General features: G+C 37.9%; 1 protein-coding gene across 1 annotated transcript; it reads right to left on the reverse strand.

Moving 5' to 3' along the window:
* Positions 1-3,830: 3,830 nt before the first annotated feature.
* On the reverse strand, positions 3,831-11,050 carry LOC139739603 (sulfotransferase 1B1-like). The gene is made up of 6 exons (XM_071650203.1): positions 10,897-11,050; positions 7,340-7,569; positions 6,610-6,733; positions 5,774-5,868; positions 4,998-5,190; positions 3,831-3,943 (listed from the first exon to the last, which is right to left on the reverse strand). The coding sequence occupies exons 1-6, from the start codon at positions 11,048-11,050 to the stop codon at positions 3,831-3,833; spliced, it is 909 nt and encodes a 302-aa protein (XP_071506304.1).
* Between the last annotated feature and the right edge of the window lie 3,063 nt (positions 11,051-14,113).

Genomic DNA, 14,113 nt, shown 5'->3' on the forward strand with positions numbered 1-14,113 from the left:
GCGAATCCTGGAGATTGGGCTCGTCTCCAGGAGACGTGCGTCGTAGAGATGTTGCGGAGAGTAGAGTTGCAACCTATAGTCGTCAGACCAACGAGATACCAACTTATAAAGTCTTGTGATATCATACCAATTTGCGTCCAAGCACTTTGGATAGAATCTTAGCAGACCCTATCGAAGGTGTCATGAAAGTTGTACTATAGCATATCTAATCTGTACTCTGTTAATGGTGTCACTGTGGCACCTGTGAAATATGCTTGTTCCCTACATGGCGTCACCAGGACCGTCATGTTCTCTGGACGGCATATTTAGCTGTGAAGGCACATAAAATTTCCTATAAGGGCTTTAGAATCGAACTTTCTTACACAAGTTCGAAAATAGCAAATTGATGCCAACCTGATGTACTAAAAACTCTCTTAAACATGACAGTTTTTTCTTTTTTCATCCAGATTAGGAGTGATCTTTATAATTATTATTCCATTGAATTTGAATCTGAATTATGAATATCTATATTTTGATTGAAGATCCCTGAACTGCAACAGAGAAATAAAAACACTTCTCTTTTTAATGGCAACGTCAAGGACGCCGGTAATATTCCTTTCAGATGAAGATGAAAATAATAATCCAATAATCGAATCTTGAAAACTCTTTGAAAGGGCATTACCCATAATTCTAACTAGCTCTTTCGGCTGTCATTAAAGCAAATGCAAATATTGAATTCCGCAAATATGACCAATCGGTGAGGACATTTCGTCTTAGCGCCTGTAATACAAAAATAATTAATGGAATGATTGTGACATGAACTATGATATTCCATAGCTTTGGACAGAACCGCACTTCAAAGCTTTTATAGCCATATTATAAAAGGCCATAATTGAAATGATGCAGAAAAAAAATCCCGTAAGTAATCATTAAAAATGAAATCGAAGGGTTGCCAAGTTTTCAAATTTAATTGTGAAATAGGGATCTGAGTAAGATCCCTTAAACCTAATAACTCTCAGAAAGGGGTTCTTATTATAATTCATGAGTGTATACCTAGTATTTGAAATCTTAACACGAAAGCAGATACATTGATGTTAATCGTGAGAAAGCCCACCTCTCCTTCTCCCACAGCCCTCAACAACTGCAATTCTATTAACAGGGCTGGCATTCCTCCTATATTGACTATAGGCAAGCCATTTTCTAAATTACCTATTGTGAATATAATGGTTTGACCCCAAATGACCTTTAGGGAGACCTTATAAGGAAAAGTTGACATCAGACCATAAAAACAACTTCAGAATCGAATTCCTTGACCCATAAAACCTCTAAAACTGACTTTTCAAATCATTGTAACACTTCAAAGGTTTTTAATTGTTATACTGGCCTTTAAACGTAGGTGGCAGCCATATTGGATTTTGCAAATATGCCGCCCCGGAGGGCGCCCTTCACAAGAAATATGCCTTTTTTCAGCCGTCGACAACTGCAATTCTATTACTAAGGCTGGCATTCCTGGAATATTGACCATGGGCAAGCCATTTTTTTCAATAAACTGTTATGAATACAATGGCTTGACCCCTAAATGACCTTAAGGTGACCTTACAAGGAAAAATTGACTTCAGACCATAAAAACAACTTCAGATTCGAATTCCTTGACCCAGAAAACCTCTTAATCTGACTTTTTAAATGATTGTAACCCTTAGATGTCTTCAAATGGAAGTGACCTTTAAACCTATATGGCGGCCATATTGGATTTTGTCAATATGGCCGCCCCAGAGGGCGCCCTTCTTGGCGCCCATCAAAAATCGAGATAGTATGGTTTGGGCTACATGTGTGCCAAATTTTGGCGCTTTTGGAAAAATTTGAACCAAAAATCCCTTGCGCCCCCAACTAAGAGGATATATCGTTTACATTCATTGCAAAGTGAGCTGAATCGTTGAATCTGAGGGCCCTTTTGTGTTCTTTAGCGCTATTCTTCAGCGTTATTCATGTCTTGACAAGATAATAATTGTCACAACCAGTGCAGGTTATTCTGTATGTCTTTTCTTCTCATGGTGATTTATCCCTTGGATAAACCAGTTTACTTTTGGGCTGCTCAAAGTAACACTAATGTCCAATAGTTGTCGAATGTGTGATGATATCGTATATTGACAAAGGACAGAACTACCCGATGCTTCGGAGTGTTCCTTTTATCCCTTTGGGGTTCTTGGATCTTGCCCCATCCGCTGCTCGTTGCGTAGTCCATGCTGGATAACCACGAGATGATATAGTCACCTTCTCAATGCGTCAAAATTATCTTTGCAGAAGACACCCTCAACACAGAACATAACAGATGGGGTTATCTTTCTTTCAGATTTACTGACACAAGCCTTATTAAAAACAGGTTTTTACAAATTTGAACAAAGTGGCACGGAACAGTTACAACCGTGGCAGTGTCAATGAGTCCTAAATTCTAACCAACACACAGCAAAAATAATTTTACCCTCAGTCATCATCACCACAATCACAACTGTTGCTGCATGAATAGTAAAAATGTCAAAGAGTGACACTGATGGTAATGAATAAAAAAACAACTTTATTAGAAATAACGTCAATGGTAAGAATAACATGAATATAGTTACACTGTGTATATGCATTGCGACTTGCTCTAATTATCAATATGATGAGAGCATCTGATTTCCTTGTTTGTTTGTTTATTTGTCTGTTTGTTTATTCTATCATAGTGTGTGTGAGGAAATAGACTCTGTTGTAGTGAGTAAGTTAGTCTTCATCACAATAGGAATAAAGATTTCCTTAACATCGCGAATTGAGTGCTCAACATGACATGGATCAGTTTTCTGCATATCAACACAACACCTGTAATAATATCATCTAACATAACTATCTGAGTAAATACTGTATTACTGAGATACATTTATGTACAATGTCGAGGCATAATTTATAAAGAAAAGACACTTAGCTCATAGAATCAAATCTATGCTTGTACCTGAGACCCTCTTGCCCCACAAGTATCAAATCTATGTTAATGACATCACTCTTTGTACGTTAAAGATCCCCGAAAGGTTGACTTTCAATCCCTGATGGCTAAAGGTTTCTACATCAACAACCGTTTATGGGTATCAGCTTGCTATACCATGTACTGATGGGAGTGTCACTGTATATTTGAGGCGACTGGTCGAGTAGGTGAAGAATGGCGACGTTTCGTTCGGCTTTTGATGTGTATTTTTGTATCATTTTATAATTTGTCAGGTTTGGTCAAAATGAAGTTCCTTACAGTAGTCAATGATAGCAATGCGCTATGAGAGTTCCTGAAAAAACTACATAACATTAAGAATTGAGTGTTAAAAAACAGAAGGTGACAACATCCTTGGCAGCAGCAAAAAGTACGAGTTCGAGGTCGAATATGTGGTGATCACCGTCTCTTACTGGTCACACAATTGGCAATACGGCAACTTACACATAAGTTTGTATTACATTCCCTCCATAACAGATATGCATGAAATGTAATCAGAAATCTATATTTCCTTTTTATTTATAGAAGCTTTATACTTATATTTCATGCCCTGTTTCCAGTGAGAAATGGTCTGCCTTACGCTGACGTTTTAAACGATGTTCCTTTCTAGCCATTCTGAAGGTTTGTGCAGGGACATTGTGTACGTATAAATAATAATTATGTTGTTCATCATTGTGCATATTTAGCTGTTGAAATGTGCGTGTGTGTGTGCGTGTGTTGTGTGTGTGTGAGTGTGTGTGCGTGTGAGCGTGTGTGCGTGTATGTTTGTGCGTGTATGTCAGTGTGTAGTTACATAATCGGTAAAAAGTATCATTGAGGAAGTCTATAGACCCTACTTGGTTTATATTTCAAATTCGAAGTCGATCCCAGAACCTTCCATATTCATGGCGTAGACTTGCTCGAATTGCTCGTTTTGTGACACAGTGAAGTGATCTTTCCATCCACCCACTTTGCCTGCAAGAACAAATACATTAATAGTCTTATTCTTAGTCTCATGGTAGGTAATTAGGAGTATTTAATTTTTATTTATTATAATCACGGTATTCTAAAGAGAAAATTAGTCTCCCAAATCCTCAGGGCATCATGGACATGATGTCATCGTTGGGTCTCACATGGAACGTTTTGAATGAAAATAGGGAAACAGGTAAACAAACAAAATGAGCACAAAAACAAGCGATTGAAGAAAGAAGCTCAAAGCTAAGGTGGAAACGTAGGACAATATTTACGACTTATTGGACGTTGGTTTATTCTATAAAAATATTCATATAACGAACACTAAAACTTAGTCCGAACACTTTGACTTTCTTGGTACAGTGTATGATGCTTCTGATGTTCTTTTTACTCCGACGGATCAGAAATACATGTACTACAATAAATATTACAGTATATTGTGATTGGCTAGACTGTACTAATTTCTTAATTTGTAATTTACTCGAAATGTCTGCCAAGAGACAAGGGGTGAAATATATGTTGAAAAACTATATAAATACGACGACATTTTCAGGCATGAAACAGGCAGCGTCATTATTATCATTAGTTGAACAATGCTGACGTTTAGTGCAGATAGGGCGCCATCATCGTTGATAATACTGACAACAAAATACTATGACAATATCTTTTAAAACAACATAGATCGAATAGCACCTCAGTTCTATTCTTAATAACCACTCGTTTTAAAGGTATTCATAACGACAAGAACGATAACAACAACAAAAACAGCATCTCCTTTCCAAAAAAACTAGGCTTTTAACATGTATAGCAATTTTGTTGCCAGAACCGTTCCCATGAGTGGGTAGCTTTAGGATCCTAAATCACATTTTGGACAAAAGATTCGGTCTGTTCTCCTGAAGTCTATACAATCGTCATGTATAGGACGGGGAGGAGTGTGATTTATACATCCTGCTTTTCAATGTCGGACAATGCTTATGTATAGTAATCTACCAGTGTTGACAAGTATGGTTTCGTAAACATGTTTGTATGCAGTCGACATAAGAGTGAATCCTGTTACCTTTCCTGAGATAGGGAAGTTGTCCGAATAATCTTGTGACCGCCTTGCCGTCTTCACCCATAGTTTCTTCTATCTTCTGGTACGTTTTCTGCATTCCTTTCATCTCCGTCAACTCCACCATCTTGTCTAGCTGTTCTTCGGTCAGGTTGCGGCCCAGGAAGTTCGCCACTCGCTTAATGCTCCCCCGGAGGTCCTTGGGGAGAAAAAGATCAAAGTTGGAGGAATGGGGATGCCAAACGCGAAAACATGGATGTAAACAGTAAGCCATTTCGGAAGGATAGATATGATTAAATGGATAGTGATGGAATTAAATGAATTGTATCAAAGCGCCTTTGACAATTCCTCTGTACAGATTTTGGTGATGAATACGTATTGGTTCAAGAAACATTATTCTTAGATCCGGTATAGATGATTAACCACCCTGACGAATTTCCGGTGTGGTGGCCTTAAGCCGTTGAAATGGAAACTCCAAATCTGCTGAAAACAACTCAGGGCAAATGCAAACAACGATAAGAAATCAATTTCTGTACAAACTTCATCAAGAAATAAATCATATCGAAATTGGACTATTTAAACTGGATGCAGACACAGATGTTTCACCGTTAATCTCAGCAATGGTGATTCTTGGGCGTCATAACTTTGACCCGAAAAGACAAAACAAAACAAAAAAGGCATCAAAAAGTCGGCGAAAAGTTCTAAGGAGAATAGTAGTTAAGTCTCTCTTGATTAGATGTGTCAATACTATTGATATTGATTAATTATTGATCACGACTTACCTTGTGAAAATCTTCGTATTTGCAGAAAAGAATGTTTGGAGCATCACGGTGCTGCCACCACCCCTTGACGTGTCGGAACCAATTCCCACCAAACACTACAAACACAAATAGAATTTTAAACAAAATCACTGATATTCTAATGGACTGAAATCATAAAGACAGACCAAGCGATGTTGACGAGAGCAATGCTCTGCTGAAGAATACATGGCCCAATCGGTTAGATCTTAGTAAAATTGATAATTTCGATGCGTTATAGGTCCGTAAAACATAACTATGTGTTCTGAATGGTTTACGTGTAAACTTTGCTCTACTGTACAATGCAGAAATTACAACACGTAAACAACCATCACACTTTGAAGGCTAAAAATTCCATTTGAACTTTTCATTTTGGTTGTCTCTTTGATTTTAAAGAGAACTCTATTAACTCTGGTTATCTCTGATCTCATACTCATGCGGCCATAGACTATAATTTTCTTATTATCACAACACTGTTATCTCAGCTAAACATTGTGGCGGAAGAAACTTACCAGTTTCAGTCGGGATATCTACTCTTTATCACAACACTGTTATCTCAACTAAACATTGTGGCGGAAGAAACTTATATACCAGTTTCAGTCGGGATATCTACTCTTTGACGCAGTAAAAAAAAATGGTTATGCTTCCAATTCAATATTTCGGCTTTCAAAATTCCTACTTCTGTTTGAAAAAATACCCCACTAATTTCCTCGACTTTTTTCCCCATTCAAAAATGTTTAAAAATGTTTGCAGACGTGTATATGAATACGTCGAGCTTATTGAATTGAACTGAGTTGAGTTGCCGAAACTTTTAGGCTTACTTTTGTCAGACAAGAAGAAAGGAACGAAGCCTTTCCAACCCTCCATCTCCGGGGGCATCGCTGGCTCAGCGAATTTGAAGTAAGACACCGCCACGTCCTTCGGGTTGCGAGAGAAATAGATGATCTGGGGGCAAAGACGAAGTTATAACCGTGTAATGGATTATGCTGTTAACATTTATATGCTAATAGGATCTGGACATGAATTAATTTAGAGAATGGAATTTCTCAATAAATCATTTGTCTTCGATATTATAATTTTTGAACAGCAAAATTGACTAGGGGTGATTGTAATGACGTGTGTTATTTATGATTCATAACTTTTCATAGCCTTCCACTCAAATGATTAATTGATTAAAATGGTTGATAGATATAAGAAGATAAGTTAGTACTTGTGATGAAAAGTAAGAAAGGTTGAATATGACACCATGTTCAGGGTCCCGATTGATCTTACAAACAGCTTACTATACGATCTTTAAACGGTCATCATTTTAATTCTATCAAACTGAGATCTTCCTTTTCACTTAGCTTTTGAATGATGACAAAACAACAACAACAACAACAACAACAACAACAAACTTTTGGAAGTTATAGACGAATTTGAGTGCACAGCTATCGCAAACTAAAAGGGGTAAAAAACAACAAAACGCCTTGATTAATCTGATGTACAAGATGAAGTGCATAAATGGAAACTTTATGTCAAACTTAGTTCCTGATTTCAACATTGGTTTACCCTAGCTTTCTTGAGCTGCTCTGGCGCGAACTCCTCAGGGACGTGTGTGCCCATAACACGTGGTGAGGACCAGCTCTCCATGGCCTTGTAACCCGGGATCACTTTTGTGGTACCATCCTTGGTAGACGCCAGAGCCAGGTCTAAGGCGTACGTCATGTGTGAGCGGTCGATCTTGTCAACTTGCACGTCGTTCATGATTAGCGAGGCGATCTCGAAGATCCAGTGTGTCCCTATATTGCCATGATAAAGAAAATAAAGACAATTCCAATACCTTGTTTCTTGGTGTTCCACATGTTCTCCGATTGTAGAGTTTATCATCTGACAGTGAATTTGTATGTGTTCATATTGAATGGGACAGAATATTTACATGTCTGTAAAATGCGTGTAATATGTGCAGGTATACAAGTGTTGTTGGGTTTTGTTTTGTTTTTTATCTGCAAGAGTATGTATGTGTGTATGCATGCGTAAACATTGTGTACCTATGTGGATATTTTATGCGCCTACCCATATCCGTGTTTATGTGCGTACAGCATTATGATATTTCACACCAAAAATTCTTATTATGGAATTGGGCTGAATGGTTGGTGTTTTGTACGCCTTGCTATCGTCAGGGTCACATGGTATCTTCCATGCAGCTATGTTTGTGTTTGACTCTGAAACCATACCTTATTTGGAATGTTTGTGACTCTTATCATGAGATAAGGAAATACGAAACAAACGATGGTCAACTGTTCAAACATGAACACTTAAAGGGATCGTATAGTTTTGGTTCAGACCTAACTTCACGTTTCTAACATTTTTGGTGAGATAACGAGAAACCCCTTATGAAATATGAAAGAGCATGTAATTCCAAGAGGAATTCACCGTTTATTTGATGAAAATTGGTTTTCAAATTGCTGAGATATCCAAAACAGAGCGGTCCTAATGAAAGGTGGGACCCATCTTTTATTACGATTGCTTTCTTTTACTTTGTTTTTAGATGACTCAGCCATTCCAAAACCGATTTTCAACAAGCAAACTTTGAATTCCTCTTAAGATGGTATGCTCTGTACAATTTGGTTCCTTGGTGTCTCGCAAAAAGTTAAAAGCCAAATCCTCATCTCCACCAATACTATACTATCCCTTTAACCGATCAAACACACACACACACACTATACCAGATCCTAAGACATTACATAAGATATGTGTGCCAAATCAGATAAAAATGACCTATATAAACGTGACCACGTTGGTATATCTGCTTTTGTACAATTAGCCCTCTGTGCGCCGCATTGACATCCTGTCCATCTATGTGTGGGAAATTTGGGAACACTGGACTCATTGGCAGATAATGGGTTAAGTAGATCAGAAAACATTGTACATGTGTCTTAAACGACGATCTGATTCAAGAGATTTCATCAATTTAATTTTACAATTCTTTTTCTCACCTTTTACATTCTTATATGTCCGTGTCAATGATGATAAGTTTACTTAATTCAAAACACATCTTTGAGATAAGAAGATTCCAGGTATGCATTAATTTCCATTTGAGTAAAATCTACCGCCAGCCTCGACAATGAGAGAGATTGACGAAGATACACCAAGCATGGGGTACACCACCTCAGTCCCTATAAATGTGTTACTTTGGTGTACAGTTCCCACAGGCAGGGACGAGGCATTGAAAACATAAAAGTTCCATGATAGCATTTTCCCACCGGGCTTAAATGTTAATAAACATGAAAACGTAAATTACCAGAGAAAGATTGTGCATGTTGTTGGTCTTTTAAGACCGATTCCCACCTTGAATTAATCACGGGGTGTATTGCGAAAACATAATATATGTTTATATATATTTCTATTTATATACATTTCAATATATATATAATATACGTTTTCTATTAGATTTCACGTAAAACAATCAATTTAGTGAAAAGTTTGTGGAGGTCACTGGGAAAACTGAAAAACTTGACATCATTATCCAATCTATTTTACATGTGCATAGAAGCTATAAAAACTTTCCATGAAAATATATAAAACCTGAGATTTCCAAAAGAGATTTCCAAAGAATTTTTAGAAAGAAATCTGTACATTTTTCTCGTTTATACGTATCAACTTTAACATGAAGTGAGGCCAGTGCATGTTTGTTTGCTTGTTTGTTCATTTTTGTTTTTATCTAGGGGATGTGCTTCGGAGTATCATTTCTGACGAAACAAAATGTGGTTGTAATTATTTCAGCAAAGTATAGAGTTGGAGAGTATTACAAAAAAAGCCGTTTAAGAGCTCACTGACAGTATTTTCACCTGGGCATCAAAATTAACCTAAAGGAACTATTATGCCATTTTAGGACAGTAATTCTGTCATATTTCAAGCAAAATTGTGAGTTGTCAGTTCAGTACCCATGCTAAACAACCCCAAATTTATAAACTGTACATCGAAGTATAGGGTCTGTCTCTTTATTATAGTGCTCAACGCCGTAAGTTCTGGGGCTGTAAGCATGGTGATAAGGGAGAGCTTACATAGAGTGTAACGGCCACTGGCTGATACAAATACATGTACTTATTACGCAAGACCAGCGAGGCATAAGGACGTGTATGCCGAACACCACCGATTTACTTTCATCAGGGAGGTATATCCACTTCCCTGCTTTCACAGAAGAATACTGCCGCTCTTTGCGATCAAAGTACACGTATAGTTCTTTTCCCCAAGTTGAAAACTGACTTCTCTCATTCACCAGAATGTGAGATCTCTATACTCGGGGTCGCGTCGTGTTAACCCTGTGTGACTTTACCCTGTCTTTATCACAAAAAGGCGCTCTGAAAGAATAATCTATTATATCAATTTTCCAAGGAATGTCCCATCGATTCTCCAGCTAAGTCATATTCTGTTTCCCGTGGTGAAATAAAATAAACTCAAACTCAAACTCATAAGCCCTTTCACGTTTGTATAAACATAGGAAATGAAAAGAAAAAATAGGGGGAGGGCTGCGCCCTTCCATGATTTTTGAATGCCCCCCCCCCCCTTTTTACGAAATTCCTGGATCCGCCCCTAACACACATTACAAAAAAAAGAGGAAGATTATGGCAACTCTCTCAATGACAAATTGCCCTACATTGACGAAATTAAGCGCTTAAGTGAGTGCAATTCAGTGCTTAATTCATTGCGTCGATGTAGGGCAATTTGTCAATCATTTGCATGAAAAAGAATTTCATGAATTTGAACTCTCACATTACCAGAAAAAAAAAAGGATTATGGCAAATCTACAATGATCAGATTGTCTTCACTGTGGTTAACAAGCCTGATTCGGAAGACCGCTTTGGTCAAAGTGTTTCGTGGGCATTGGACCTTCATAGTCCACTTTCTCTTCTCTGTTCCAGTTCATTTGGGTTCTTTCTTTACTTTCCTTACTGAAGAGTTCATTTCGTTGTTGAAGTACAATTTGCGGCGATAAATGTTATAGTATGAGACTGTATGAGCTACATTGGTCTATATATACTCAGAATGATCATGATTGCGTATAATGAGAGAGAAAGGGGGTATAGGGAGAAGGATGGAGGAATTAAGGGAGAGAAGAGCCTTACCCGACTTGGGGTATGTGACGACATAGACGTCGTCATCTCGTGGCTCCCACTGCTGAAGGGCCTCAAAAATCTCAGGCATCTGCATGGCCATCAAGGTCATCCCTTTGTACTCCTGGGTCTTGCAGAAGATGTCAATCTCCGGTGTGGACGCCATTTTGCTGCAGTCTCAGAAAAACGTGAAACTTCTGTGAGTGCTTGGAGATGTTGGATTCCAACACGCACGTTCTCAGCTTCACAACTATACGTGAATAAACGATGACCATGCAATGTGCATCGCTTCTTGGGAGGCGAAGTTTTTAGGTATGGTAAATGGCGCATGCTCCGTTACCAGCTAATACCCCGCTCCATTGTGTTCTAGGATACTTACTCGAAGTTTTGTGTACCGAGTGTGAATAACTGATAGCACAAATTACTGACTCAACTGAGCGCTCGTCTTTTGACGACATTCTTACTTTAGCGGACAACTGAGTGGAGTTTTTGTTATCTGTGCGAGATTGTTCACCACGCCATTTAATAGCAGGCGAAGACCATGTCTCTTTCGTCTTAAATTTCGCAAAGTTTGTAATTCCATAACTTGGAGAAAATTCCGTTATCTTGCTCGTTTGCCGTTCTGACATGATGGAAACATGTTAACACAGTCACAAAGTTTTGTCATGAATAAATGCGATAAGTAAAATTTGATTAGATTTCAAATGTGGAATAATGATAACATATAAAAACGTTTTAAAGCATTTCATTCGGCTCTGCGATATCATCGACATTAAACAAAAGACAGTAAGTGCGGTATGATACATGAGAAAATCAATTTTATGCAAAACAATTAAAAATTTAAAATAGTTTTTAGTTCATTTATAGAATGGGCATTGAAAGTGATGAGGAAATATGTGGACACAATTACATTTCTCATAGCTACAGACAATGACTGCACTGCGAACTTTACTCCATCGAGGTAAATGAATTCATTCGACTGGTCATTCCCGTTGAGGACGAGTCCCGAGTATGCTCGGGCAGGTGTCTATAGGAAATGTGTGTTGTAGTAAAATCAGTCCGTCCTGAACGGGTTAAGTCACAACTTTCGCAGCATCTACTGAAGAGCTTGCTCCTTTTTAAGGCATAATTAACTATTTGCAGATGAAACTAAAACCCCAGCTTTAGAGCTTCAAAAAGTTCAAAAATGTGAGTTAGGGATGGAAACAACTAATGTAAAAACTAAATCAGTATGATTACTGTTAAGTACAGTTAAATATACAAAATGTGAACAATAGTTATAATGAAAATGTTTTTGAACTTAACCGCCTACAGCTATGGTTTATTGAAAAAAATAGAGGTATCACCTTACATTTTAGGCTTTATCGCAAAATTTGTAAATGGTAGGATGTTTTGTGATACAACTGGCCAACACACTTATGCATCAAATGTGACATCTCGAACATTTTTTAAATCACTGCTCCCAAAGGTAAACTGTACCTTTAATTAAGTAGTCAATGTGCTAAAGCATCAGATGTACAGGTTGAGCGGTATATCGTATACCTTAGTCCCCCTCCCCCTCCCGAATTCTGCAAGAGTTTTCTTTATCACAATTAAGGAGTGTAAATAGAAACGCTCAAAATAACTCTTGAAAGACCGGCTAAATTCAGAATTGCTTCTCGAAATAACTTTATCAAATATTTGTCTGTGGTCCAAAATCCTTAAAACTGTAGATGCATCCCTTGATACTGGGAAGATAAACCGATCAGGTTTACAGAGAAATGAACAGGTTAATCACATCCCACAGATAACATATTCACAACACACATATGCATACAAACACAGCCACAAACACATACACAAACCGATGTACACACACACACACACACACACACACACACACACGCACATATATACACGAACACACGCCCACACACACGCACACAGTCGTACTGTATAATGTATACACGAAAACACACACACACGCACACAGACGTACTGTATTATGTTTACACCAACACACACACATACACACACACACACACACACACACACACACACACACACACCTTTATCATGAATTTCCGGAAAACTTTATCTCTTCTTGTTGGTCACTGCCTATTCTCGCTACCTTCCTTTCCGATTTCGGTACGTTAGTGGCTTGTAGGGGATAATCATGTCATTAACTTCATGAAGAGCTGTATGCTACTAGGATTGTGTTGTATGCTATTAAATACTTACACAATGTTCACGAGTCCTTCCCTTAAATATTCCACTGACCATTGGCTTAGTGAGCGCGTACTTTACTAGATGTATTTCAATACAGGGATAATCAAGGATGGCATTTGAACAGCACGACGAGAATTTTCGAGATAAAAAACAAAACAGTATACGCGACGGTCATATTTTGTAATATATGGGATAATCAAGGAAGGTATATACATTCGAACAGTACAATTAGACTCTTCTAAAAGAAAAACAAAACAGTATACGGGTCGGTTTAAAAAGATTCTTGGCTACTTGATTATTCTTGATGTTCTTGTTAATGCAGGATATGTTCTTGAGTCATGCTTGACGCGGAGTTAGGCTATCGGCTCCTGAGGCGTCTTCACTCCGACACGATAATACGATGCAACGCCCTCTTGTGGCTCTGTTGCGTAAATGCTGAAAGGGTCATAGTTATTGACAGCCTGTTTCACCGCAAGTAAGTGCATGGAGTTATTCAGATGGATAAAACCGGATAACTTTCGCACATAACTAGTGGAAGTTTAAAACATATCAAACTCCCCCTGCCTTTCTCTCTCTCTCTCCCTCTCTCTCTCTCTGAGCTCTTTTGGGAAAGCATCGGGAATCAATGACGATTAGCAACAGCCCAAAATGCACTTGCATTACATCATTTATTATTACGAAGATACAAAAGTAATGCCATGAAATCATTTTGATCGCTAAGATAAGATCACAAACGAAATCATCAATCATTGGAAGCAATGTCAGTATTCTGCATTCTCTAATACTACTCTATTGAGTACATGACGATATAGTATGGATGAAATACAGCGCTAATTTAACTCTGTGCCACATAGTAGACATTCTGACTAATGCATCTATTTGCTTTGTAAAACAAGCAGAGCAGTATAAGTTGATAAGAACACTGAATTATTGTTGAATTTTCAATCAGGTTCCATGCCAGTTTGTGTTACAAAAAAAATCAGTTTATTTTCACAATCAACACACTCAAACAGCCTGTAAA

This window comes from Diadema antillarum, unplaced genomic scaffold (assembly GCF_040938485.1).
Source record: "Diadema antillarum isolate AM-2024a unplaced genomic scaffold, OU_Dant_1.0 seq00000809_RagTag, whole genome shotgun sequence".
Taxonomy (NCBI): domain Eukaryota; kingdom Metazoa; phylum Echinodermata; class Echinoidea; order Diadematoida; family Diadematidae; genus Diadema; species Diadema antillarum.

Bases quoted from the DNA above. Each gene is read 5' to 3' on its own strand.
- LOC139739603 (XM_071650203.1), bottom strand. From the start codon at position 11,050: ATGGCGTCCACACCGGAGATTGACATCTTCTGCAAGACCCAGGAGTAC. The intron at 7,570-10,896 runs GTAAGGCTCTTC...ATGGCAATATAG, and splicing joins CGTCACATACCCCAAGTCGG to GGACACACTGGATCTTCGAG. The intron at 3,944-4,997 runs GTAACAGGATTC...TTGTTCTTGCAG, and splicing joins ACTTCCCTATCTCAGGAAAG to GCAAAGTGGGTGGATGGAAA.